The sequence below is a fragment of the Wyeomyia smithii genome, chromosome 1, assembly GCF_029784165.1.
Source record: "Wyeomyia smithii strain HCP4-BCI-WySm-NY-G18 chromosome 1, ASM2978416v1, whole genome shotgun sequence".
In the NCBI taxonomy this organism is placed as follows: domain Eukaryota; kingdom Metazoa; phylum Arthropoda; class Insecta; order Diptera; family Culicidae; genus Wyeomyia; species Wyeomyia smithii.
Window position 1 is genome coordinate 196,223,402 of NC_073694.1, and position 27,968 is coordinate 196,251,369.

The 27,968-nt window shown below is 35.8% G+C and overlaps 1 protein-coding gene across 1 annotated transcript in view; it reads left to right on the top strand.

The window, feature by feature from the left end:
* LOC129721222 (high-affinity choline transporter 1) overlaps positions 1–27,968 on the top strand; it is a 56,090-nt gene that overhangs the window by 19,329 nt on the left and 8,793 nt on the right. Inside the window, exons 2-7 of the mRNA XM_055673536.1 lie at positions 1,587–2,197; positions 16,666–16,773; positions 16,833–17,287; positions 17,345–17,474; positions 17,534–17,855; positions 19,472–19,514. Of these exons, the coding sequence (XP_055529511.1) occupies positions 2,032–2,197; positions 16,666–16,773; positions 16,833–17,287; positions 17,345–17,474; positions 17,534–17,855; positions 19,472–19,514 (1,224 nt within the window). The 5' untranslated portion in view covers positions 1,587–2,031. The remainder of the gene's footprint in view (positions 1–1,586; positions 2,198–16,665; positions 16,774–16,832; positions 17,288–17,344; positions 17,475–17,533; positions 17,856–19,471; positions 19,515–27,968) is intronic.

Sequence of the window (27,968 nt, forward strand, 5' to 3'; positions counted from 1 at the left end):
ATTCATTCCAAGTTGGTGTCTGCCGAGCCAATTCGATACTTTTTCGCGTTGACGTTTTTGTGCGTAGAACGAAAAATGTAGATTGTCGTAGAGTGGGGGCGGTGGGGTAAACTGGGTTGTATGTGTATTGAATGTGAAAATGAACGGAATTTCCGTTATGTGTGTTCGCTTAGTGGCGAATAAATAAACACGATTATTCGCTCTATGAATCAACTAGGCATATTTTCTGTTGGGAGTTTGCTTATAACTATATCTATGGCACATCAAATTCGTTTCCGAAAGTGCTTTTTGTAAGTATAGACCAGTATTTTCTATGCGGGTTTTGATTCCCCACTGAGGTTGCTATATTTATATCAACATGGTGTTGCGTGAAAATTAAATTAAATGATTGCCCTAATTAGACCAGCAATTGATAGAAATAAATCGTGCAGTTCGGGAAGCACTACAAGCACTGTCCAACCTTCAGATTTTTTATACACCCCAAATTGTGAAACCATAGTAATATGTATAAATCAGAATTTGACGAGTGACTTTCAAATTTTTTGTTAAGGCTAGTAAAGAGATTATGGTTGCGAAATGAGCCAAAATTATCTCCAGTCGGTTCTAGCGAAATTTCCACATAACAAACCAGAAATCTTTCGAGGCCGAAGCGCTATGCACCCATCAATCACTGTCATTGACGGTAACTCCACCCATTCGGTGAATTTTTTGCTGCTCGGGGCAGAGGGATGATAGTCTCGCAGGAAGCAGTAGTTATTTGATTTGGTTCAAATAAATGAATAACGAACGGAAGCGGAAGCTAACAATAATAAAATCTCTGAAGAGCACTCGCTTGTTATTAAAAATGCATGCCTTGTGTATATAGTCTGGTTATAATTATGAAAGACAGGCTAAAATCGAGAGTTTTAGCAGCACCGGTTAATCTACATTAATGAATGCATGGTGTAATGATCATTTCGGAATCTTCAAGCAATAAATTATCCTGTATATTGCTTCAGCTTGAAAAGGTTCATCCATTATCATTTATTATATTATCATCGGACTTTCTGCAAGGCAGTAGCTTCACAATTTGACTACTACCGATAATTATGGCCTAACAGTAAATTACAATTCATTCCTGATTTGGGGTATTACAGTAGTGAAAGCCTATAATATTCTTTTGTAATAGAATCATCGAAACATTCTCGAGTTTCCAGCAGCCTTCTCGTTATAACAAATTTTAATTCCATCACAAGTCTTTGAAAAAGTTATCTTTGATAGGGGCACCAAGATTCACAGGAATGGTAAAAAAGCTCAGTCATTTTTCAAGTTTTTGAGCTCTTGGACGAAACTTGTGTTTACCAGCGTAATCAATAACAACTATAAAATTCTAGGATTCAAATAAATCAATTAGATACGAAAATGGAATAAAAGATTGCAATCATTTATTTTAATTGAAAAGCTGAAATAGTTCTGTTGCTATTACCGAAGAGCATTCAAATCCAATGATAGTCAGGTTGAAAAAAAAAAGTCTAATAAAATGTTAATACTGTTTCGAATATGTGAAAAATTAACGATATTATTCTTACCACTCACTGTCATTTCAGAGCCCAACTGTACCCGTGTCCAACATTTGAATCCCCGAGAACAATAATTTTAAAGATAAGAACAACTCATCCTCTTCGCAAACTCCTCCAGAGGTGGTCAGGAAGGAACGGTCTCAAGGCGACAAATCATATTGTCAGCATCAATAAGGATTTATCCGGCGACAACGAAGTAGTTATCACACCCCCTCTAGTCTTCTCGCACAACACGCAACTTAAAGAAAATATCGTAAGAATATAATAGAAAGCAAAGCTTTAAGTATAGTTAAGCTATACCCACCCCCAATCAAGAGTGGCTACTCATATTAATCAAACGATTTTCGAAACCCGGAAAGCAAAACGGAACAAACTCTGCAAACAAAACTGTTGGTTGATAGATTGCGTTTAGACGTATCTGCGTTCGTGTTCAGATTTCAAGTTCAAGCGGAACAAGCGTAAGGCCGTCAAAATGATAAACATCGCCGGCGTAATCAGTATTGTGCTGTTCTACATCCTGATTCTGGCTGTCGGAATATGGGCCGGCCGGAAGAAGGAAAGCGGCAACGACTCCGAGGAGGAGGTCATGCTCGCGGGTCGCTCGATCGGCCTGTTCGTCGGTATATTCACGATGACAGGTGAGTTGTGCTGATAGATTGATAAATTAGAAGGTGAAATTTTTTTCGTCATGACATATCGAGAAAGTCTGTCGATTGTTTGGGTTTCAATTTAAAACTCAGATAGTTGGTGTTACTTCTGAGTGTCACAGCATTTCAGAGTAATCCACAACAGTAAACGAAGATTAAACAGCAAAAGTTCGTATTTACACTTATTTTACTTCTATTTTGCTCCTTACTTGATTTTTTGCTGTGAGATCTTATCGCTGCGACCAGACACATGTGATCTATTGTGATATTGCCCAGATGTTTTGTGTACTGCGCCCTTCATATTAATGACAGTATCTCTATTGAAATAAGTCATACACGTATCATTTATATCCGTGCTTGTGTGTAAGTTTTACCCTTCCGTTTCAAACTTACTGCTCTACTATACCGAACCTATACTAATATCGCCTAATAACAATTCTCCAAGAGAACTATTATACGATGTTCAGACTTGTTATTTTTTATTTATTCATTTATTTTTGTTAGTAAGAGTCAAAAGAAGTACTGTAGAATTCAGCTTGAAGAAAGGGTATGTGCTGGAGAGCCTGAGAACAAACCCATGTTAAAAGTCCTTTGATAACCAAATAGTCATATTCTACTAAAAACCGAACCCACGACTGCCTGACGCTGTAACCTTGCGGCTTTAGAGCTCCCCTCCATTTTCGATTATCATTCATCTTACTATATTTTCAAAAATCTCAAATATTTCTGACGTAGAATTACGTTTTACGGCAACATATATAGGGGTACAAATTGAAAAACCGAAAACATCGACAGCGTTACGAAAATTGTTCACTTTCAAATGCTTGAAACTCAGTCAGTTTTCCGCAGATTTCCTTCTTTTTCACAACAATCGTTTGAAAAATTAGCTGTGCGTCCACCAAAGTGCGAAAAATTGTGAATGGTGTAACTGTGAGAGGTATTCTGTCGATTATTCATGCTGTTCTGATCCTGAAGAAAACGGCAATGAAGTCATAATTGACTAAGGGAGTAAACCCAACTGTTCTTTTAAGGACGACCACATACCTTCAAGTGAGGCAGTTAAAATGAGTTTCTCCACTGATCAAATACCATATAACATGGTTATTTTCGCAATCGTGGTTATACCAGAGACCAAAAATCGACTTTAGATGCCATTTTTAAGCGTTCCAGAAACCATTTAATGGACGTATATCGCCCAGTACTGAAACCGCTTATTGAAAGAAAAGAGAAATGAACTCTTTCAATTGGGTGACAAATTACGTAACGCAAAAAAAAACAATTTTTTGACCCCGTATAAGAATTACGTAACGTTACACTGATCTTACCTCCTCCTCTCCCCTATTTAACAATTCACAACGCTCGAAGGTACTCCTTCCCACCTATGAGCGTAACGTAATTTATGAATGACGCCGCATTGCTAAAATTTGCCTTCAATTTATTTTTAGGTTTTCTTTATTCTTATTTTACTTTTATTTAAATTTTTTAAATTTGTTTTTTTTTCTTATTTTCTAATATTTTAATTGATTTTTTTTTATTTGTTTATCGCTTAAGACCAACAAAATGATTTGCGGTGGTGACTCATACCCAACTTTAACATTACCAGATTCGTATTTATATTTTTTTAAAAGGTTTAGTTTTTTTTCTCAAATTTTCTATGTTTTATAGTTTTGATATGTTGATTCCTTTTTGAGTTTTTTTCGGAGTAATTCTCGGAATTGTTTTTTGTCAAACGCCGCATTATAATGGAGCATTTATTTGAAAGATTTTATGTTCCGTTAGTCTAAAACTTATAGGCAAAGCAATAAACTGCATTTTAGGCACAGAAACAGTTGTATTATGATCAAAACAAATGAAAGCTTTTTGTATGATTACTTTGCTACCATTTGCTTCCGAAAACGACTAGAAAACTATCGATGATGCGCTTTTTTGGAGATAATAACAGAAGGGCTATATGCAAAGCCTCGACCGCAAGGTCGACGTAGAATTACATAAGGTTGTTTGGTACATTACTAGCATGTTTGTATTCTAGAGTAATCTATCACATTAATACTAGCTCATATGAGTGTCGCCGGAACCGGGGTTTATATTAATAGGCCGTAAGTCGACCCCAGTTGCCATTTTGAATCTTTCCAGAGCCACCACATTATTTCCTAAGATTTACACTAATAATTAGTGTTAGATGAAAGTTATAAACATTGAGAAGATAGTTTATCGTACTTTTGAAGTTAATCAGTCCTTCTGTGCGAGAAGGTACTTTTAAGGTAAAAGTGATTTACCTACTTTTGAGTACCTGCACGGGAGTCATCATTTAGGTAGAATTGAACACCTTGAAATCACAGGGATAGTAGCGAGTTACTTTTTAAGTGACTTTGTCACTATTTTGAGCTAAAACACTAAAACAGCACTAAAAAGTCACTATTTACGCTAAAAAGTCACTAAAGTCACTATTTGACGACAAAATGGTCACTAAAGTCACTTTTTTAGCTTTAAATGTATAAATTAACTATTGTTGTATTGCAACATACTTTAGAAAGCATGCTTCTCATTTACAGAATATTTGGACAGTTCGGTTTGTAAGGCATTTTTGTTCACTTTTCCATCATAGAAGTTTCATGCCAGGCTATGTTTTCAAATTCCTCATCGAAGTGAACAGTGCAGAATAGTTACGAACGAATTGTCTAAGAGCTGCAAAGGAATGTAAAGGTTTATTTTACAAGCTACTCGCGTCTTAAACCAGTGTTGTGCGTGAAATTACGTTTGTAGTTTAATTTGCTTGTCTCAAATCAACTGTTCCTCCTGGTTGAAGTGGATTCGAAAATTTCGAGCTTATATTGTGCATAGTCGTGTTGAGGTCTCAATTCGTAGGATTTTGCTTTCAATCATACGAACCTACCGGTGTTTACCAGATACCATGTCGAAACTCCATAATGATAAACCGTTCTACGCAAATTTGTCCCATGCTCCAGATCAAACAAACGAGTGTTTAGTGGGACGAATTTGATTAGAAAATGTCAAGCGGGTTAAATATGCGTGGAAAATCATTGATGGGACAAACAGGCTTTGTTGGCGATAGCGAGAAAAGCTTCCCGGTTTGTGAAGACTTTTATTTGAAGAATTACAAATTCCTAAAATTATTACAGCATGAAATTTAACTGAGAGCAAACAATGTTTAATGCTACTTACAGTAAAAGCTCTTCGCTATCGCGCAACCCGATCTCAATAGCGATATCCTATATCTTAATTATTTTACCTTGGCATGTAGTAAATTGAAAGATTGAATTTAATTCATCATATCTTAAGCATAGTTAGATTAAAGTTTCACCTCACGTGTAAGTCAAATAACTAATTTAGGTTAGCGGCATTTTATGTTTCCACTATTTCTGAAATGCAAAATTTTTATATCAATTTTTATAATACCTAAATGTAAGAAAAAAGAGAAATTTTAACTATTAGCATTAAGTTCAACGTAAGTTCACTAGCGACTATTGTCTAATGACTGTTTCCTTTTGTTTTTGACGCTTGCGATAGCGATAACGTTTCTGGCGATCCTTTTGTCAGGTGATGGGTGCGGCTGATGTCTCTTGTTGATTGAACCAGAAGTGTATCAGGCTCGACAGTCGACGTTGCGACACCAACAGGCTTAGTATTGTTTTTGCAGATTTTCGGATCGAACAACGCTATTTTTAATATATTTTGAAAAACCCCTCCCTTAGTTAGCTTAACCAACTTCAAACGCTTTTCGAAGCTGTCACAGGCGTCACGGATTCCCAGATTTTCTGGATAACCGTTTTAACCGCTTTACAAGTTGGAGATTTTGTAAAAAAAAGTTTATTGAGTTGAGATCAGGTGAACTTACAGCAATTTATTCCTATTCAAAAAGTCCCTTGAATTGTCCCTATACCAACCTTGAGTCAAGTTCACAGTATGCGCTGATGCACCGTCTTGTTAGAACATATAGTGATTAGCTCTGAAGAGTTTTCGAAGACACGGGGTAACTTTTTTTTTTCAAAACTACCGTTTTATAATAAACAGCATTAAATTCGGCGTCTTTGTAAATGAAAATCAGAGGAAGTTTACTCGCTTGCAAATTGCTCCCGAGACCATCACTAAAGCTGTACTCTGCAATCGAGTAACTTTCCTTTAGAACTCTGAAATGTTGTCTCTTGCTGCTGCCCACATTCGATTGTTTTGTGTAACCAGTCACACTCCAGGCCAAATAGTTTCTCATCAGAAACAGTGAACTCGCGAACAGCGAGTTGTGAAAGTATCGTTTTCACTCTATCGAGCCTCTTTTTCTAAAAGAATCGGCCAAAATATTGTGGACCGATTCAATAGTTATACTCAGATGGGTGGGGATTACAAACTGAACGTTATCATTTCGCCGGACACGCTTCTTCATAACAGTCACAATTTTACGACTTGCGGCATCCTTGCAGATCGTGGCCGACAGAATTTTCAACGATTCCCCAAAGAGAATGTTTCCTATTTTTTCGATGGTTTAATAAACTAAATCTCGCCTAGCTTCACATGATTTGAGATGTTTGAATATTGTGCAAGGGCAGTCACTGACCAAAAATCGTTTTACTACGACTTTCCGGATTTGTTACATCGCACATCAAGAACTAAATACAACCATTTGAATGTGAAATTATGATACAGATTTTAGTTATTTTCTATGAGAACAAATCATTGCACATCCTATGTTCTAAAGACATAAATTTCAGATAAAATTTAATTCATTTATGGTTCAACAATAAATTTCAAAACCCTCTTTTGTATATTTTTGGTCACTATTTGGTCACTATTTAGTCTCTATTTGGTCACTATTTTAATGAAAAAAATCACTAAAGTCACTATTATTTTGCTCCAAGTTCGCTACTAGCCCTGAAATCATCAGTATCAAAAGCTGAGCTGTTGCGTTGTTTTAACCAATTTTCATGCGTTTTTTACCTGAACCAGTGAAATCATTCTGGTTTACATAAATTTACGTTGTTTTACGTGTTCGCTGGGTAATATTTTCTGTGTGCGTGGATTAACATTCGAAGAATTCACGAACACTCCCGAATGCAACAATACAAGTGTGCAATTGCTGCTACCCACTGCTGCTTAGTTAGGACCGTCCTAATAATGGCTATCCACTAGTGCAATGATTGGTTTGAACAGAATTAGATTCTAATATAGTCCAAATAGTGCATTCCTGGTTTACTAGGCATATAGTTCTGACGACTGTGCTAGGGAAAGCAAGCATTAAGCTACCAAGCAGAGGTCGAAACCGGCGTTTAAACAAGCTTAGTAATTTTCAACAGTACAACAGTTCGATACACCGTGCCCCAGTGCTGAGTCAAGAAAATTTCCAGCTTGAAAAGATCCTCGGCCTGATCGAGAATCGAACCCGATATCACAACCGCCGACCGACATCGCTAACCACAGAACTACGGGGACCACCAAATGGGAATGGGAATATTAAAAAATTTTAAATACTTTAATCGCTCATAACGTTTGCATTTAAAATGGACTTTTTCGGATGAAGATGGAAAAACTGAGACAGATAATTGAGTTCGATAAGTTTCCAATGGAAGGTTTTTATATTAGCAGCCTTCCGGCAGTTAACCGGAACATTCACTATGGCGGACATGTCTTTGAGTTTTTTCTTTGTTTTATTTTTAAATTCCTTCTCAGTTTTTACGACAACATTGTTGGCTAGAGGCGAACCAGCTTGAAGCTGAAAGTTTCTTTAACGGGTGACAACTAAGAATTTGGATTTTTTCTACTACTGTCAAAAACCTAAACTGATCCACCTAGCGGTCAGACCCAGCCTTTCTCATTGAATCTTTTATTTGTAAAAATAGATTTATATGAACGCTTCAATCCAATGGATGTATATTTACTCTTTAGGTTCTAAAATATTGATGTTGTAATCTATCTATACATATGAAAATGCAGTCCGGTCTGTCTGTCTGTCTGTCTGATCCACATAGGCTCGAAAACTACCGAACCGATCGACGTGAAAATTTGTACGTAGAGGTTTTTGGTGCTGATAAAGGTTCCTATGGTAGTTTGAGACCTCTGTCTCTTCTGGAAGGGAGGGGTCCCATACAAATGAAACATAAATTTCTACACAACTCAAGAACAAACCAAGCACATTAAACTGAATTTGGCATGTAGATGTTTTAAGAGGTAACAAATATGTCCAGAATAGTTGAACGCCCCTCCCTTTTCTGGAAATGACGGGTTCCATACAAACGAAACACAAATTTCTGCACATCTCGAGAACTAGTCAACTAAATGGAACCAAATTTGGCCGGTAAATGTTTTCAGTGGTAACAAATATGTCCAGAATGTTTTGACACCCCTCCTATTTTTGGAAGGGTGGGTGTGCCATACAAATAGACACAAATTTCTGCACATCTCGAGAACTAACCGAGTGAATGGAACCAAATTTAGCATGTAAATGTTTTTAGGGGTAACAAATATGTCCATGATGGTTCGATACCCCTCCCTTTTCTGGAAGGGAGGGGCTCCATACAAATGAAACACAAATTTCTGCACATCTCGAGAGCTAACCAACCAAATGGAACCAAATTTGGCAGGTGAATGTTTTTAGAGGTAACCAATATGTTCCATAATAGACTTTAGGCAACATTTTGGATTGTAAGACACATCGCAAGGAATCAATGAACTTGGAACGTTCAAATAGTACGATACCACTTTTAAATTATGTTGAGGCTACATATATCGATCAAAGCAGGTATAGTTTTGAAAAGTCTTCGAATTTTTTTTCTTTCCATAACTTTTGAGCCACATATCAAATTGTTATGAAGTTTGTTATTTGTAAGTTTGAGAGATGACTTACAGTCCGATTACAGTTAAATTCAATAGGGTGTTATGAGGCAGCTGGAACTCTTATTTGACACAAATTTTGTGAAAATCGGTTCAGCCATCTCTGAGAAAAGTGAGTGAGTTGTAAATATTTTACTTTTCATAGCTGGATTTCACATTTTTAAACATAACAGGCAAAGTAATAGTCCGATTGCAAAACAAATCAATACCGGTTTTGTTCCAATCGGTTGTTTAGTTTCTGAGATAATGGAGTTTCATAACTTTTACATTGATACATAACAGACAAAGTTAAATAATAAAATTCAATAGGGTCTTATCAGGCAACTAGACCTTTCTATTGCAACTTATTTCGTGAAAATCGGTCCATCCATCTCTGAGAAAAGTGGATGAGTTCAAGCAGTCTTAGAAACATGTTTCTTTTCACAGCCTGATTTCACATTTCCATACAGAACGGACAAAGTTAAAATCCAATTACAATAATATTCAATAGGGTCTTATGACACTGAAAATATTTTTTCGTTATTCTCTGCACGCACATTTCGTAAACATGCAATTCGTATATTGTACAGCACTTTTGCTGGATGTATAGAACATTCGTACTGCAAGTTATCGAATAGAATTGCAACTTTACGCATAATTTGTACAATTCACGAATGTACTTTCATACGAACGTGGATAACAACGAACAAAAAAAAACGGGAGCACGAGTTTTTACTTGAACGAAATTTTCGTGTTCTGTTATTTTTGATTTCGTATAATGTACATGTTATTGCGTAAGCTTACTAATTTTTCGTACTATTTACATTATGCAGCGTTTGTTTGTACGATTGATTGCGTTCATTTCTTGAACCTTTCGTTACGTATACGAATAGAGATCTGCAACCATTTTGACAGTTCTGACGAAAGTATGTACCCTCATATTTAATACTCATTAAAGATATACCACATTGCAAATATTTTTTCGTTATTCCACTCACGCACAATCCGTAAACATGGATTTCGTAGAGTGTACAGCACTTTTGTTGATTTTATAGAACATTCGAATTGCAAGTTATCGAATAGAATTGCAACTTACGCATAATTTGTCCAATTCACGAATGTACTTTCGTATGAACGTGGATAACAACGAGTAATTACTTGAGGGTGTTCTGTGATTTTTGATTTCGTATAAACAGAGCTGGTAGCCACATGGTTACAGAGTCCGCTTTGATAAGCAGATGGTCGTGAGTTCCAGTCCTTCTCTCTCACACTTGGTCCGAATCCGTTGCTTTTCCACGATGAGGTAGAGAACATTTATACGTTTCTGAAACAACTTCACTCTCGCATCGATAGAACCGCCGCGATACATATAACCTCCGCTCAGCTCAGGTTTCGTATTGAAATAACTTTCGTGAACATTTGTACGTCTCTGGAGTTAAGTTGGGAAGGCGCGCGTCGTCGCTCTCTCGCAATCGATAGAACTAGAATCGCGTTGTGGCAAAAACCGATGATGAACAATCTTTCTCTCTTTTATTTTTACTTTCGTATGATACTAATTTTTCGTACTATTTACATTATGCAGCGTTCTGTGTACGAATTATTTGCGTGAGCTTACTAATTTTTATTACTATTTACATTATGCAGCGTTCTTTGTACGAATTATTTGCGTAAACTTATTAATTTTTCGTACTATTTACATAATGCGGCGTTCTTAGTACGAATTACTTGCGTGAGCTTACTAATTTTTCGTACTATTTACATTATGCAGCCTTTGTTTGTACGATTGATTGCGTTTATTTTTAAAACCTTTCGTTACGTATACGAATATAAATCTGTAACAGTTTTGACAGTTCTGACGAAAGTACCTTCATATTTATTACGCATTGGTTTCGTTGCAGAAAATAACAAAAGGTTTTGTATATAAAACATACGTTTTCGTGGAATAAACTAAAATATATTTTCAGTGGAGGCAATAAGACCTTTCATTTGATACTAATTTTGTGAAAATCGGTCAAGTCATCTCTGAGGAAAGTGAGTGAGTTTAAACCGTCTTTGATGCACGTTTCTTTGCATAACTTTTGAACCACATGTCCGATCCTTATAAAATTATTTTACAAATGGTTCAAAAAACAAGCTGGTTCTTTTGATACCAATTTATTTCAAATCTGTTGTGTAGTTTCTGAGATAATGAAGTTTTGTGATTTTCACATTTTGATACATAACCTCGAAACTAAAAATCCGATTGCAATAAAATTCAATAGGGTTTTATGGGGCAACTAGACCTTTCATTTGCAATTAGTTTCATTGAAATCGGTCCAGCCATCTCTGAGAAAATTGAGTGAGATTGGGAGACCGTTACATACATACACACACACCCATACACACACATACAGAAAATGCTCAGCTCGTCGAACTAAGTCGATTGATATACGAGATTCGACCCTTCGGAGCACTTTTATAACTTTGGTTTCTCCAGTGATTGCTATACCTTTCTAGGAGAAAGGCAAAGAGGTGGATGAACTTAAATAAAAACTATTTCTTTTCTCATGAAGATACATTTATTATGAACTAACAAAAAATATATCAAAATCACAAAGAATTCTTCGATTCGATGACATTGAGGTAGATTTTTCGAGTTGCGTAATTGAGGCACAAATGGAATCGAGAGTTGTTGTTCAGAAACGTTTCTGTTTTACCTTTGTTATGCTAAACAAAGGTTATAAAATCGGTCCAAAAACGCAAAATAGATCCAAGATCTGGAGGGCCGAATCGTATATACCATTCGACTCAGCTCGACGAACTGAGCAATGTCTGTTCGTGTGTATGTATGTGTGTGTGTGTGTGTGTATGTATGTTGTCTGTATGTATGTGTCGCAAAAAACTAGCGTACCTTTCTTACAGAACGCAATATCCGATTTTGATGATCTTATACGCAAACGAAAGCTACTGCTCTCCCCCAGAATGCTACCGAGTGGATTTTCGATTAGTGGCTTAGATTTTGAATTATTGATCAAAGAGTATTTTTTATATGAGACATTTAACTTTTAAGGTAAAATGAATGACACGGAAGGCCATGTGTTGTATACCAATCGACTCAGATCGACGAACTGAACAATTTCTGTATGTATGTGAATGTGTGCCTGTATGTATAGATGTGTAAATATGTTGTAGTGTTGTAGTATATCCAAATCGAACAAAAAAAAATAACAAAAAAAACACTTTTTACAGTACGCATATTCCGATTTTGATGTTCGCATGTTCAAATGAAAGCCCCGGAGCTCTTTGAAATTCATACTGAGTGCGATTTTTTATTGGTTGCTTGAACTGTAGAGTTTTGACCAAAGTATATTTTAGACATGGGATAATTTACTTTCTGGATAATTTCTCTCCATGCTTTTCCTTTTTCTCTATCCCTCTTTTTTCGTATCGCTATGCATTTCTCAAAGGAAAGCAACAATCATCGACAACTTTGCATAATTTTTACACTTTTCGTAGTGCGTCTTAACTGGTGTAAACAAATTAATTTTAGAGCAAATTCCAATGCTTACTCAGCTTCTTTTCTTGCTTGCGAAGCTTCCGTCCACACTTTCTTTAAAATATATAATCAATTGTACGTTGAACCGAGATTTGCGAAAAATAGGAAGCTTTTACAGCTTCCGGGGAGCATTGAAGCAAAACCTGATCCCACAGTGTGCAAATGTAACACAATTAGCGATGCAGATATTGCAGATGCAGAAAAAACATAAAAAAATCGCTGTTTTGTTTGCAATGCTACGTTTTGAATAGCTGGAAAATTTTTCAGTTGAACTTTTATTTGATGTTTAATATTAGGTTCTAAATATACTTTTAACTCGTGACCAAGAATTTAAAAAATTGTGAACATCGAGATGCGATCATTTGTAGTTTGGATGAAACATGGCTATACACGTTTACTAGTGCGCGCAGGTGGAAAGTCACTTATTCCTATGATATGATACACTACGCTCATATAAGATATAAATATTGGTTTCTAATTTAAGACAAAGTGCAAATATGTTATTCCATTTCTCGTTATCGCAGGAAGTTTTATGAAGTCTTTATTTCGGATTTTATCGTACAGCCTAGGCCTTCGAAAAGAATAATGTTCTCGTCTACACTCGTAAAATCCAAATCTCTCAAATGTCGCGAAAACCTTCATTTTCAGATTATGCATTTGAGATAGAATTGAATTGACAACTTTCGTCAATGGTTATATTTTTTTCTTTGTAATGCTGATCTGAGGTTAGTAGAAGTTTCCTTCAATTCGTAAAAAAGACTTGATGCTGATTCATAATTCTAGGTCCTGCGATTTCTGAAAATAAATGCGAATGTGGTATTCAAACCTGGATTATGGGGAATTAAAAAATTAGAACTGCCTTGTACTAACATACATTTTTGCTGTTCTAGTATGAAATCAGCATCTTTGTTATCTCTTACTATTTACTGTTTCTGTTTATTTAAACAAAATATGTTGCTTCTATCCAGCATTTGAAAATTGGTTCTCGAATAAAAAAATAAGACTCATATACTCCAGTGATAACATCCATAATATTTGCGAAAACCACGTCAAGCTATAGTTCAAAGATCGTCTTTGGTTCACCTTCTGGAAATTATCTTTTGAATTCATTTTATTCATAATTGAAATTGGATTTACGTTGCTATACGATTTGTGATTTACTGGTCTACTACCTATAATCGCATACCAGTCCCACGTACATTCTTGTCGTTCTTATAAAGAAGTTATGGTAAATGTCTATCTCATTATATCATGCCGAAAATATGGGAATAAACCACGCTCAACAGTTGAAATAACTTAAGCACGAAAAATACCTTTGCGTGCTGTTTTCTCAACTTGATGAAAACGAAGATGGGACTGATATGCGATAAAAGGCAGCCTAATAAGCTAACTAATAGCCTAACAATTATAGTTAGTATAACAAAGGTTTCTGCACCCATAGGTGGATTAATTTAGGTTTTTTTGTTGACATAATTCGATGATATTTTATCTGGCCAAAACACATACCATGGAACGGGGTAAAATTGATCAATTTTTGTAATATTTTCCAATTAACTAGCTTCATGTACATTTTTCCCAAAATAGTATATATTTAAAACAAGAACTGGCATGTGCTCTAGAAAATCTCTATGGCTATTGGTAAAATTTTTGTCGTCTACTTCATGAAATAAATTCGAGAATTCTATAAAGTAATATGAGATAAATCTGGGTGAAATTGATCACCCCTGAAATCCATATATTCTATTGGAAATGTGCTTTTTTCAGGTATGTGAATTTTTAAAAAGTTGCATTTTAGGACTCGTAAAAAATTGCCTAGTTTTGTAAGATCAGTATCTTTTGATTAGTATTTTTTATCACGAATTTCCAGGTGGGCAATTTCACTCCATTCCACGGTACTTTTCATCGGTATGGTATTTTGAAATAGCGTGTTTGCCGGCCAGGCGCACGCAGCAATGTTAGCCACTTTTTTCTCTGTCTTCCTCTTCAGCATCCTTTGAAGCTTCTTGTCGCTCGGAGTCGTCGGCCGACCGAAATTGGGCTTTCTTTCGATGCTTTGACTGTTGTCAAATAGTGCCAAGATCACATGAAAAGAATGTAAAATACGAAGTGCCCTGTCAATCGTTGCCATCCAAGGTGAGATAGGTCTCGTCTTCTACCGTCACGTCGCGATTACCTGGAAAATCGATTTGACCGTCTTACTCAGCTACTACCGCTGCTATATTGCTGTTTCCTGACATGTACGTCCAGCGATGTAGCCACTTTTCCCTCGGTCTTACATTTTACTCTTTGTCGTTCAGGGTCGTCCGGAACCAGGCTTTCTTTCGATGCTGTGAATGTTGACCAATAGTACCAAGATGTTGTATATGCCGAAACGGGCGTATCCGGTGTCCAAAAAGTACCGCACGATGTCCGTTTTCGACGCGGCGAGGTACTTTTCTTTGAACGCGCGCATTTTTGAACGGAGTAGCTTCACTGTTTTCGCCATCACCAGTTCGATTGATATAGCTGTCATTTTTTTCTGCTGATACATGGGTTACTATGATTGATGCTGCATGGGCAGTTTCGTCAATGCGTGTGAAAATAAACCCACGAAAAATCGGCAATTTTGTCCATTTTTTGAGCAAACGGTGTGATCGCATCACTTATCAAGGTGAATTTTGAACCAACGTACTCTTTCCTACTAACGAAAAATCTCCTTCCTGTTATTTATATGGAGATGCAGAAATTATCACGGTCTCCAATCAGCAAAGATCACGCTAACATCCCACGCTAACAGAGTCCGCTTTGACAAGCGAATGATGTTAGGTTCGAATCTTAGTAGAACCAAACCATTCGTTCGCAAAAAGGACTTTAAGTATGGGTTTATTCTCAGGCTCTTCCACTCAAAATCTTCTCTCCAGATTTAATAACCTCTCGTCTAAAGCTTCGATAATATCATAGACTATAGCACGTCTACGCTGTTAAAGTGATAGCTTGCAGGAGGATATGATAGAATCGATAAGGAAGAAAGTAGGTTACTAAATCTGAATGAGAAGACAAAAAGCACTATAACTTCGCTCCAGACTTAATAACCACCGATCTAAAGCTTCGATAATATCATAAACTATAGCACGTTATATGCTTTTAGAGTGATAGCCAACAGGAGGATATGATAAGGTCGATAAGGAAGGTAGTAGGTTACTAAGTCTGAAGGAGAAGACAAAAAGCACTATAACATGGAGCAGGTTACTTCTCAATAAGTAGCCTTGCAAAATGGTAAAAAAACAGAAATGTGCAAACAGCAAAAACGTCCGAACAATGCCACAATAGATCAAACAACTACTGGTCGCAGTGGGGTCCATACAAAAAAAAACATCCCTTCCCTTTTCCCACCTGATTGCAAGGACGTGGCCGGCGCACACTGTTGCCAAAGCTGCAAAAACTGTGATCAACATTATTTTACCTATGTGCAATCAATCAAGCTAAGCTTAACTAAGAAAAATCACTGTGCTTGAAAAAGGTAACATTTAAAAACAGCCTTTCTGGCCAGCTAAACCTCGAAAATTTGATCTACTTTTAAATTAGCAACAACTTTTTGATCGTTCTACAGTGCCCTGTCAGTCGTGACGCAGCGTAGTATTTAATAAGACGCATCTAACTAGCGGACATAGAGCTGAAATGTGTTCGTATTATTCCAGTGTTTTAAGGATTGATTATTCCATTTTTCCAGTACTTTTTGCTTATCGTGCTTGGTTTGGTTTGGTTTTAGTTTATGTTTTGTTTATTATCATCGTGATTAGTTGAATTGTTGATTTTTGTAGAATTGTTGATATTGATAATTTTTAACCATTTTTGGTACTCGTATTTTGCCAGACCTAGATTGTGCTGCCTATTTTTTGTATATTTATTTAAATAATCATCTCAATCAAAGTTGAATTTATTAGTTTTTTTTTTCATTTAGTAACATCAAGTGTAAAAGCTTCGGAATTCTGACCTTCTTGACAGATCTTTTTTGTTCACAACAAAACCTTCTTGATGGATGTCAAATTTGAAAATTGAACATTCAGATTTTTTTTCTTGAAATTGTTTAAATTTTTTGAAATCCTAATAATTTATTTTCTTTCAGCAACATGGGTCGGCGGAGGCTACATCAACGGCACTGCGGAAGCAATCTACACATCCGGTTTGGTTTGGTGTCAGGCCCCGTTCGGGTATGCTCTAAGTTTAGTATTTGGTAAGTATGCGTAAAGTGTAACCAAGCTATCGTTACTAATCTGGAAACACTCACGCCAGGTGGAATTTTCTTTGCCAATCCGATGCGGAAGCAAGGTTATATCACTATGCTTGACCCACTGCAAGACAGCTTTGGTGAACGCATGGGTGGATTGCTGTTTTTACCGGCGCTATGCGGTGAAGTGTTCTGGGCTGCCGGTATCCTGGCCGCACTTGGTGCCACCTTGTCGGTTATTATCGACATGGAACAGGAGACCTCGGTCATCCTGTCCGCGTGCATCGCGGTGTTCTACACCCTCTTCGGAGGGCTGTATTCGGTAGCATATACCGACGTTATACAGTTGTTCTGTATCTTCATTGGTTTGTGGATGTGCATTCCGTTTGCCTGGACAAACGATCACGTCAAGAGCCTTTCGTCGATGGACGTCGACTGGATCGGTGAAATTGGTGAAGGCTATCACTGGTACTATGCCGATTACGGTTTGCTGCTGATTTTCGGAGGCATTCCGTGGCAGGTAAGTTCTTCTACGTTTTCGTTTGACCGTCCATGACTGAGCGTTCGTAACTTGCAGGTCTATTTTCAACGAGTTTTGTCCAGCAAAACAGCGGGACGTGCACAAATACTGTCGTACGTGGCAGCATTTGGCTGTATTCTGATGGCAATCCCTCCGGTTTTAATCGGAGCAATCGCAAAGGCAACTCGTAAGTATTTTCATAACTTTGAACCATCGTAATTACATTCTTTTAAATTTATTTACCAGCATGGAATGAAACCGACTACAAGGGGCCTTGGCCTTTAACTGCACAGGAAACCAGTATGATCCTGCCGATGGTGCTGCAGTACCTGACACCGGATTTTGTTTCCTTCTTCGGCCTAGGGGCCGTCTCGGCGGCTGTCATGTCATCGGCCGATTCGTCAGTATTATCCGCCTCGTCGATGTTTGCCCGCAACGTCTATCGGCTCATCTTTAGACAGCGTGCTTCGGAAATGGAAATTATTTGGGTGATGCGGATTTCAATCCTGGTTGTAGGCATCCTGTCTACCATAATGGCACTGACGATACCGTCTATCTACGGCTTGTGGTGAGTGAAATTATCTTCTATAGTTCTTAGGTTTATCAAAAGATGTGGGAAGAAATTCTGCCGGAAAACAATGCCGCTCATATGATTGTAAGTGCTGCACACTGCAACCAGCATGAAATTTTAGCTTCCGCCTCCATTAGGAACGACATAAATTCCTATCTGGGCTAATGGAGACAGGACGAATCGGAAACGAGGGGAATTGCGAACGGATGACGCTCGGCTGGCGGTGATTTTGATCCGTAACCGTCACCCAACCGGTTGTAGACACTTTTTGCGTGGGAGCAGTCGCCATACGTGTTGGCACGTTACTGGTCATTAAGCTTTACGATGCCTACCATCACACCAGGATAGCGACGATAGATTGATCGTAGGCGGTGTACATGAACTTAAAGGGAACAAACAACAGGCTCATGGCTGAATCCGGTGTCGGATGAGCTGTTGGATTTAATGAAGTTTTTTATTTGATTTTCGCTTGGTAAAGGTTTTTTATAACAATGGGTAAACATGGTAAATAGATTGTATTGTTTCACGGTTGGTAAAATTGATGTGGGACGCTAGATAAAAAATGATGCTCTATCCGTAAGGATAAGGAAAACAAAAACAGTAAGAAAACTATCAGGGTAAGATAATAGCTTACAATCTGTTTCTCGAATCCATGAAACATGGAATCCAATCTAGCTGAAGTGTGCCCAGCAACCTTTTTAGACACTCAAGCTGATGCAAAAATTTATAACTTTGTTTTACAATATGTTTTTCCAAACAAAAACTAAGTTTCAATCCTGTTTCCAGTTTAAATGCAACTGAGAGAAAAAACTTTTGAGAAAGGGTGGGGTGTATTTTGTGTCGACTAATATTAGCATCCCAGCAAACAAATTGGTTCATATAACTCGCGCTCAACTCTGTTAAGTGAATCCTTATTTGGTAAAAAATGACCATATAAGATGCATGAAATGCGCCTATGTGTACAAATCTGGAGGTCATATACGTACATTGTAAAAAAAATTGGTTACGATTTTGTATAACTACACAGGCTATCTTAAATTGCCTCATTTGAAACTTTAATTTGTATTCTATACGACTTAGACGAATGACGCATTTTACAATTTTATATGACACGTTCAAAGGCTTCATATATAACCTAATATTGCGTTTTATAGGATTTGAATTTTATACGATATAAACAAATTTAATGTTACATGTTATGCAATTTCAAACTTGATATGCACATTTGAACGACTTAGAACTAACTTCCTTAGGTATACGACTTCTGGTTTGCTGGGATGTGACGAAATGTATTAATCAAACTGTCGGTATATAGCCAAAATGTGTATAATAATTTTCTTATTACGTGGTCAAGAGTGAGGCAAATTTTCAGGGTCAAACATAGGTTTCCCTAACGCAGACATCAGCATGGTATACAAATTCGAATAACAAGGACAAGCGAGTGAAAATAACTGTTGGCGATTCTTCTCATGAATTATCTGAACATGTTTTCAGTCTGTCATGCTCGAAGGGAGAAATATAAGCTTTTCAGCTCTAACTTTAGTACTGTTTGAAAACAGCTTATTTCTACGTGTAAAAATACTTGTTTCTTTCTTTCATTTTTCCGTCCATAGGTCAATGTGCTCCGATCTGGTGTATTGTATTCTGTTTCCACAGGTAAGTTACCGGTTTGTATTCGCTTCTTTCTCGATAAAAGCTAAATTTATATTGATACTGATGAACGCAGTGAAAAATGAGATCGTTATGATTTCTTCACTCACTGTTGGCTGTCGATAATACCTTGCAACAATTGGCGGTCGTATTGTGGGAGCCAAGTCTTGTGTAAGGGCACAAAAAGAAAACAAAACAGCTTTTAAGTCAAACGCATTTAAAACCTTCATTCGTCTTTGATGACTTCATGATATTTGGAACACATTGTTTCGAAGTTTCTTGACTGAAAAGTTATCAAAAATACAATCAACACTCAATTCTTTCAGTGTTTTGGTATTAAACTCGAAACTAATTCATTTCTTAATTCATTTTTCATAGTCATACACAACCTACTGTAAATCAGTTTCTTCGAAAAAGATCTTTGCCCAGTCTCAGCGTTTACAAATAATGCATATTGATGTTCAGAACGAAATTGATATAATTTCTAGAAAATCAAAATGCCAAGCAAATAAGTTTTCTTATTGGGAGTCAAAGTCTTGTGATTCAAGGTTAGGAGGCCAAAATGTGGGCTTAAAAAATTAATCTCATCAAGGTTCCGGAACAAATAATTTTTCTCTATCTTGGAGTTGATTTGATTTAAAAAACATGTCAAGTAGTCAAAATGAAGGTATTTTATTGTAATTTTAGCGAAAAAATAACAACAAAATTTATTCCGTCTAAGATAAGTAGAGCAAAATTAAAAAGACAACAGAAATGATAGAATACAAAAAATAAAGTACTAAATAAGTAAAAGCAGCAAAACAATGCAAAAATAAGATAAAAACAACCTTACGTTCCACGTAAATGAAAAATTTTGGAAAAAATCCAAAAACAACGCCAGAAAAAATAAAAAACTGGGATGACAGATATTGGGTAAGGTAAAACAGATAAAAAATTAAAAAAAAAACGGTTAAATTTGATTGGACGAGAAAATATAGATATTAATTCTCTAGTACCCAGTGTCGCCTTATGACGGTCTTCAGTTAAACCTCTAAAAAGCTTCAATCAATACTTTAAAAATGTTTATAAGGTTTCATAGTGATTTTTTCGAAGTCCGTCTGAAAATCAACTTGGGCATTAGAGGGTTAATGAAATAAAGCTTAAATGAAGAAAAAGAGAGAAAAATGAAAATTCTTAAAAGCAAAACCAACCAATGATCGGGATAGAAGAGTAAAATAAAAAAAATAAAAAATGTGTGAAAACTTGGAAAAGTATAGAAACAATAAGAAAAAACCTGAATTAATCCACCTAATGGTGCAGAAACCTTTGTTATACAAACTATTACTCTATACATATTTGGCCAGTCACTCACAAATCGTATACCATCATAAGTCCAATTTCAATTATGAATGAAATGAATTTGAAAGATAGTTTTCAGAGAGTTAACCAAAGACGATCATTGAATTAAAGCTTGACGTGGTTTTTGCAAATAATATGAATGTTATCACTGGAGTACATGAGTCCTATTTTTCGATCACAAACCAATTTTTAAATGGTGGCTAGGAGTAATTGAATTTTTTTTTTTTGAGATAATCGAACGTGGGGAAACAGTAATAGATAACAATGACGCTGATTTCATACTAGAACAGCAAACATGTATGTTAGTTCAATGCGGTTCTACTTATTCGCTTTATTTTCAGAAATCGCAGGACCAAGATTTATGAATCAGAATCAAGATTTTTTTTACGAATTGAAGCAAACTTCTACAAACCTGCTCTCGAAATATAGTTTAGAATTATACTGGAATAAAATATAGCTATTGATGAAAGTTGTCAATTTAATTCTATCTCAAGTTCATTATCTGAAAATGAAGGTTCTCCACGATCTTTACGAAATTCAGATTTTCAGAGTGTAGGCGAGAAAATTATTCTTTTTGAAGGCCTAGGCTGTATGAAAAAATCCGAAATAAAGACTTTTTAAATCTTGCTGCGATAACGAGAAGTGGAATAACATGGATACTCTGTTTACACTTAGTCTTAAATTAGAAAGCAATATTTAGATCTTACATGAGCATATTGAATCATTCATAGAGATAAGTGTCAATTCACCTGCGCACACTAGTAAACGTGTATAGCCATGTAGAGTTGCTTCAACACTTTTCCTAATTTTGCCGATTACGTTCACCAGCTACCTTAGATTCCTGGTCACAAATTTAATACATAAAATAAGTATTCAACTGAAAATTTTTAGACTGTTCAAAACGTAGCATTGCAAACAAAACAGCGATTTATTTGTGTTTTTCTCAACGGGTGGCACTAACACATTCATACATAAATAGGTCTATACATCTTTGGTAAAGTTTTTCAAAATATCTGCATCGCTAATTGTGTTACATGTGCAAACTGTGGGATCAAATTTTGCTACAATGCTTGGCTCCCGAAAGCTGTAAATGTTTCTTACTCTTCGCAAATCTAGGTTCAACGTACAATTTAGTATATATTTTATAAGAAGTGACGACGGGAGCTTCGGAAGAAAAGGAGTTAAGTAAGCATTGCAGTTTCTTCTAAAATCTGGTTCAAATTTCCAAGAAAAAGCTTAAGGGTAATTTATTTACACCAGTTAAGACGCACTACGAAGAGTGTAAAGATTATGAAAAGTTGTCCATGATTGTTGATTTACTTTGAGAAATAAATAGCGATACGAAAAAGAGGGATAGGGAAGAGGAAAGAGCAGTGAGAGAGAAATATTATCCAGAAAGTAAAATATCCCATGTCTAAAATATACTTTGGTCAAAACTCTACAGTTCAAGCAACCAAAAAAAAAGATCGCACTCAGTATGATTTTCAAAGATCTCTGGGGCTTTCATTTGAGCATGCGAACATCAAAATCGGAATAAGCGTTCTGTAAAGAGAGTTTTTTTTTGTTATTTTTTTTTTGGGTCGATTTTGATATACTACACATATAAACAACATATTTACACATACATACGTACAGGCACACATACACAAACATATGTCAATTGTTCAAATCGTCGATTTGAGTAAATTGGTATACAACACATGGCTCTCGGTGTTACAACTTTTGCCTCAAAAGTTAAATGTCTAATGTAAAAAATACTCTTTGATCAATATTTTAAAATCTAAGCCACTAATCAAAAATCCACTCAGTAGCATTCTGGGAAACACAGTAGCTTTCATTTGCATATAAAATCATCAAAATCGGATATTGCGTTCTATAAGAAAGGTGCGTTAGTATTTTGCGGCACATACATACAGACAAGATACATACACACACACACACATACACACGAACAGTCATTGCTCAGTTCGTCGAGCTGAGTCGAATGGTATATACTGTTCGGCCCTCCGGACCTTGGATCTATTTTGCGTTTTTCGACCGATTTTATAACCTTTGTTTAGTATAACAAAGGTAAAAATCTGACGTCAAGTACAACAAACACAAAAATATTAAAATATTTTTATCCTTATGTTTGATTTAAAATTGCAAAAACAAACAAAATTGAACAAGAAAAAATAATGTTTTAACCTTTAACAAAAGTAAAATTGCGAGATAAAAACATAGACAGCGTAAAGAAAAAAAACATTACAGAGATTTTTTTTCAGGAAGGACAAACGAAGAGAAGAGAAGAAGAAGAAAAGAAGAACACAATAGAAAGGATTTTTTTTCAACAAAAATATACAAAGGAAAATTAAAAAAGGAAATATGAAAAAAATGATTTTTAAATCATTTTAACAAAAATATAGAGTAACATTAAAAAAGTTTCAAATAATAAACTTGCTTCATCGAAATATTGTTTCAGTAATAAACCTAATGAATTGTTTATTGTTTCAACAACAACAACAAACTAGAAAAAAAAACAAAAATAGACAGAAAAAATTCATGAATGCGAATTTAGATTGAACAAAAAAAATTATTGCAACAAATATAAAACAATGGAAAAAATATTAAAAAACAAATAGTGAACTCGATTAATAAAAAATATATGCGAAATGGAAAATAAATTAGGGAAAATAGAGAAAAAAATGGAATTTTATTAAAAAATCATAAATATGACAGGAGTACAAAACATTAACAACCAGAAAACAAAGAAATAATACAAGAAGATTTGACGAAGGAAAAATGCAAAGAAAACACAAAAAAGTTTAGAAAAAAAAAAAACGAAAGAACACGTCCAGAATAAAAACAATAGCGGAAAATATAATATAAGTTAAAATTTAAAAATCCCCGAAGCATCAAATAAAAACAAAACAAATGAGAACAAAGTTGCGAAAAAGCAAAAAAAAAAAATACCTTTTAATAGTACAAAAAATTGTGAATAATATGTCAAAAAAAAATACCAAATTTTAGCAGATATGAAGAAAAAACGATGTTTTTTAATTTGACTGAAAAATATAATGAAGGAAAAAACTTACATCCAATATGACATCAACAAAAAATTGCTTGAAATTTAAGTGAAAATAGTAAAGAATAAAATCGTTTACAAAAATAAAAATAAAAGAATGAAATTCAGAACAAAATGAATAGAAGGTTGAAAACACAGACAAAATTTAGAACAAAATAAGCAAAAGTAAGAAAATATTGTTATAAATAATGTTTCAGAAATAAAGAGAAAAATGTAGTATAAACCAAAAACATTGAAGAAATACGAAGAAATATATGTAAAAGTGTAGAAAAATCGCAACGAAAACTAACATTAAATATTGGGAACAAAGTAAAGAATAAACATATTAACAAAGCAATCGAGATAAAAAATATAACCAGAGAAAAGAAATTTGCAATACTTAATAGCAGAGAAATAAAAAGCTAAAAAAAACAAAATTAGAATATGGACGGAATCAAGAATGAAATGAACAAAAATAATGTAATAAAAGGCTATCGAATTAAATTCAAACGCTTAACCAGTTTGAGACAAGGTTAAAGGTTGAGATCTGAAGCAAGTTTTTTTTTATATTGAGGCTTTACTTTACTTAACTATAACATTCGACATTTTATGAGTTGCGTGTTTTTTATGTGAAAACAAAAAAATATAAAAATGTATGTACTTTTTACACCTGCGAAAAAAACGCTAATGTTTGTTGTTTTGTCACATAGCGTAAACAACTGCATAACTGTCACTCTGCTTTCCTTTTCTCGCTATTTTGTCAAAGAAGCTGTTATCTGTAACCACATCAGCATCCACTAGAACTCGGAAGTTGTTCTGGTCCGGTAACCAATCACCGCTGATCCGTTTTTTTTTGTTTTCAGCTCATGCTCGTTTAATCCAAGATAAACTTCATTTTCGGTATGATATTTTCCAAAAGCAGCTTGAAAGTGACGGCATAAAAATATCGTTTTGAAAATTTCAACAAATTTAACTTCAAAACTAATGTTCAATGTATACATAGTGGTACTCACTATGGGTGTCACTTCACGGTGAAATCAGAGTGAAGTGAATAGAAACCTATTACGGGACCTAAGTAACAAAAACGTCTCATAGTGACATCTGCCGTAAAATCTGGGTTATTATGAGTGTCATATCACTAAAGTGAAAAGGGAATACGGCCAATTTTGAACGGCGGAATGAGTTCACGAAAATGTGATACGTCTTGAAAATTAATTGATGATGATATGATCTAATGTGATCTAATGATAAATATCGGATCTATTCTTCAGTAACAAAACGAATCAGAACTCGATCCGTGCCCTAATACGGCCAAAGTTTCAACTTTTTGACCGATGAAATGCACAGTAGTTCATGAAATCATCGATATCGATTTTTTTTTCATGCCAAATGTCTTAGAAATGCACGAAATGACGTCGGGATCTGGTGTTATCTAAACAAAATCCGGAGAAAGTCAACTTCCTGGGACTTTTTGAGCTGGGAAATATTTGAGCTCTTGTTCTGAGTTCAATAGGACTATTCATTTGAAAGATATATTTAAAATAATTCAGTTGAGATTAAAATTCGATAGTGTTGTTTGCTCGAACAACCAATTTTGCAAACAAATGAATTTACAATTATAATACTTTAATTTTGTTGTTAAATCCACTCATCAAGCGAACTAACGCGAAACACTTTTAAACCCCTGATTAAGCATAAAAAAAGACATTTTAGTGTCTCGTTAATTGCAGTAAAAATTGTAGTATCATCAAAAAAATCGGTAAATATGTCTCCAGGTCACGCCGGAAATCGATGTAATGAATAGCTATCGAGAATGCACTTAATCGCAATGATTTATCACAAATCTTCCGACTAAAGGTCGTCAAAAATCTAACAAACATAGTAAACCACATTTAAAATTAATTTCAGGAGAGTGCTGAAAGAACCAGAAGATTTTCAATTGTATATTTTGTGGATAACTTTTGACGGGTTTTTCGCATATTTTTCTGATGAACTATAAATTATTACGCCCAAAATGTTGCAACAGACATAACCACATCTAATAAAAAATAACATATAATAATAGGTTAGTAGTTCTGAAAATGATGAACATTGTTCTTCAAAACATTGTCAAAATCAAAACAAACAAAAACTAGAATATCCAACGACGTTTATGAAAAGAAAGTTATAAGGAAATAGGGGAAGCTTATCAGTTATGGCACTGAAGAGCGGGTGCTCCAGCAACAAGCTTTCCTTGATTCCGATCCTCCCCTCAATACATTCTAGATCAGCTGTTGATCATATGTTCCACTACGACGCTTACTCTGGTCCGTCCGGGTCATAACCATCCGTTTTCGAAAATATTTAAGGACATCATACGTGGTTGATTTGGAGAATTTCAGTGTTTTCACTGTTTTTTTCGGATGGTGATAAAAAAAAACCTAAGACAGATAATTGAGTTTCATAAATTTCCCTTGAAGCTTACTTGTAAAAAAATTATACGCCTTTGCGAGTGGCCTTCGGGCAGTTAACCGGAACATTCACCATGGCCGGTGAAAACATGCGTGTAGGTATGTGTTAGAGTTCTTTTTGCGTTTCTTTTAACAATTCCTCCTCAGTTTTCGTGAAAAAAATGTTGGAGTAGACACTCTATATTTATGATTTGTGCAAAATTTGTGCATGATTTGTGGTTGTGAAGTGCTGTTAATGTACATCGACTCCCATGCATTGAAATGGAAAACTTTTCTAACACACTTTTTTAGTTTGGAATTTTCTCAGTCTATTGCGTGGTTCAATTGCATGCAGTGAACTGCCACAGTTGATTCGCTAATTCTTCTGTTTGCTACCGCGTTTTTGTGCTGTTTGGCCGATGTCCACCACGGGGCAGTTTTTACACGGAATTCGGTAAATTCCCGGCTTTTCCTCAAGCGGGATTTTATCTTTGAGTGCACACAACCGGTCCTTCAAAGTGTTGCCGCTTTTATAAGCTACCTTCAACCCGTATTCTTTAAGGGCTTTTTGAACTGAATTTGGCATTTTTGGATAAAAGGGTAGGCTAATTCTTCGAATTTCTTCTTTAATTGGTTGAAGAGTTGTTGCGTTTTGTCAATGCTTTTTACGCTCATGTTTTTGTAGAATTTTATTCACAAATTCTGCATCGTAGTCGTTTAATATAGCGACATTGTGGATTTCGTCCCTTTCTGCATCGAACTCCATTTTTCCATCGGTATGTTTAATGTGGTGTACCATAGAATGGAAAGCGGCTTGATGTTGAGCACCGAAATGATTTGAATCGGTCGTGATACATGCATCGGTCTGTAGATGTCGGCCTACGCTAGATACCGAATTTTATGTTGTTATCCCCTTTTCTGGTAATCATAAGGTCCAGGAAGAGAAGTTTTCTATCTGCTTCTTTCTCAACCGTAAACTTTATCGACCTGTGCCGCGAGTTCAAAAGGTCGAGTATCTGTGGCAAATGCCGCTCTTTTGCCGTTGCGAAAATACCATCAACGCAGCGACACGAGGGAAAAGTTTTTCTTTTCCGAGCTTTTCATCAAATCGCTCATGAATAAATCGGTCAAAAGGGGTGAAACCTTACTTTCCACACTCAGTCCGTACTTTTGCCTGTAAAACTGTGATTAGGTGGCGCTCGGCATTGTACTAAATGTTTTCGTAAGCTGTGAAGTGCTTCAGTAACAGGAACGCTAGGTAATAGACCGGTGACGTCGAACGACATGAGAATTCCACCCCACCGTAACTCAAATCTGTCCAATTTATCCACCAAATCTACCGAGTTTTTTACGCTCTTACCGTGGGTAACCGGATACTTCCTGATTTCAACCATGCAGCCATTTTCGCCGTGGGTGTACACGTATCAGAAGAAATAGGTCGCATTGCCACCGGATTTTTGAGAATTTTCGGAAGGCAATACAACGATGCTACCTTTGGAATTGAAACGATAAATTTTCTTTTCAGGTCTTCCCATCCAGTGTATAACTTTTTTGGAGTTGGAGTAGATCTTACGCTTCAAGTTTACCCAAAAACGAGCGGGGGCTCAGTGTGGTTGGTAACGTCTCCGCCAACCACGCTCGACGTCGGGT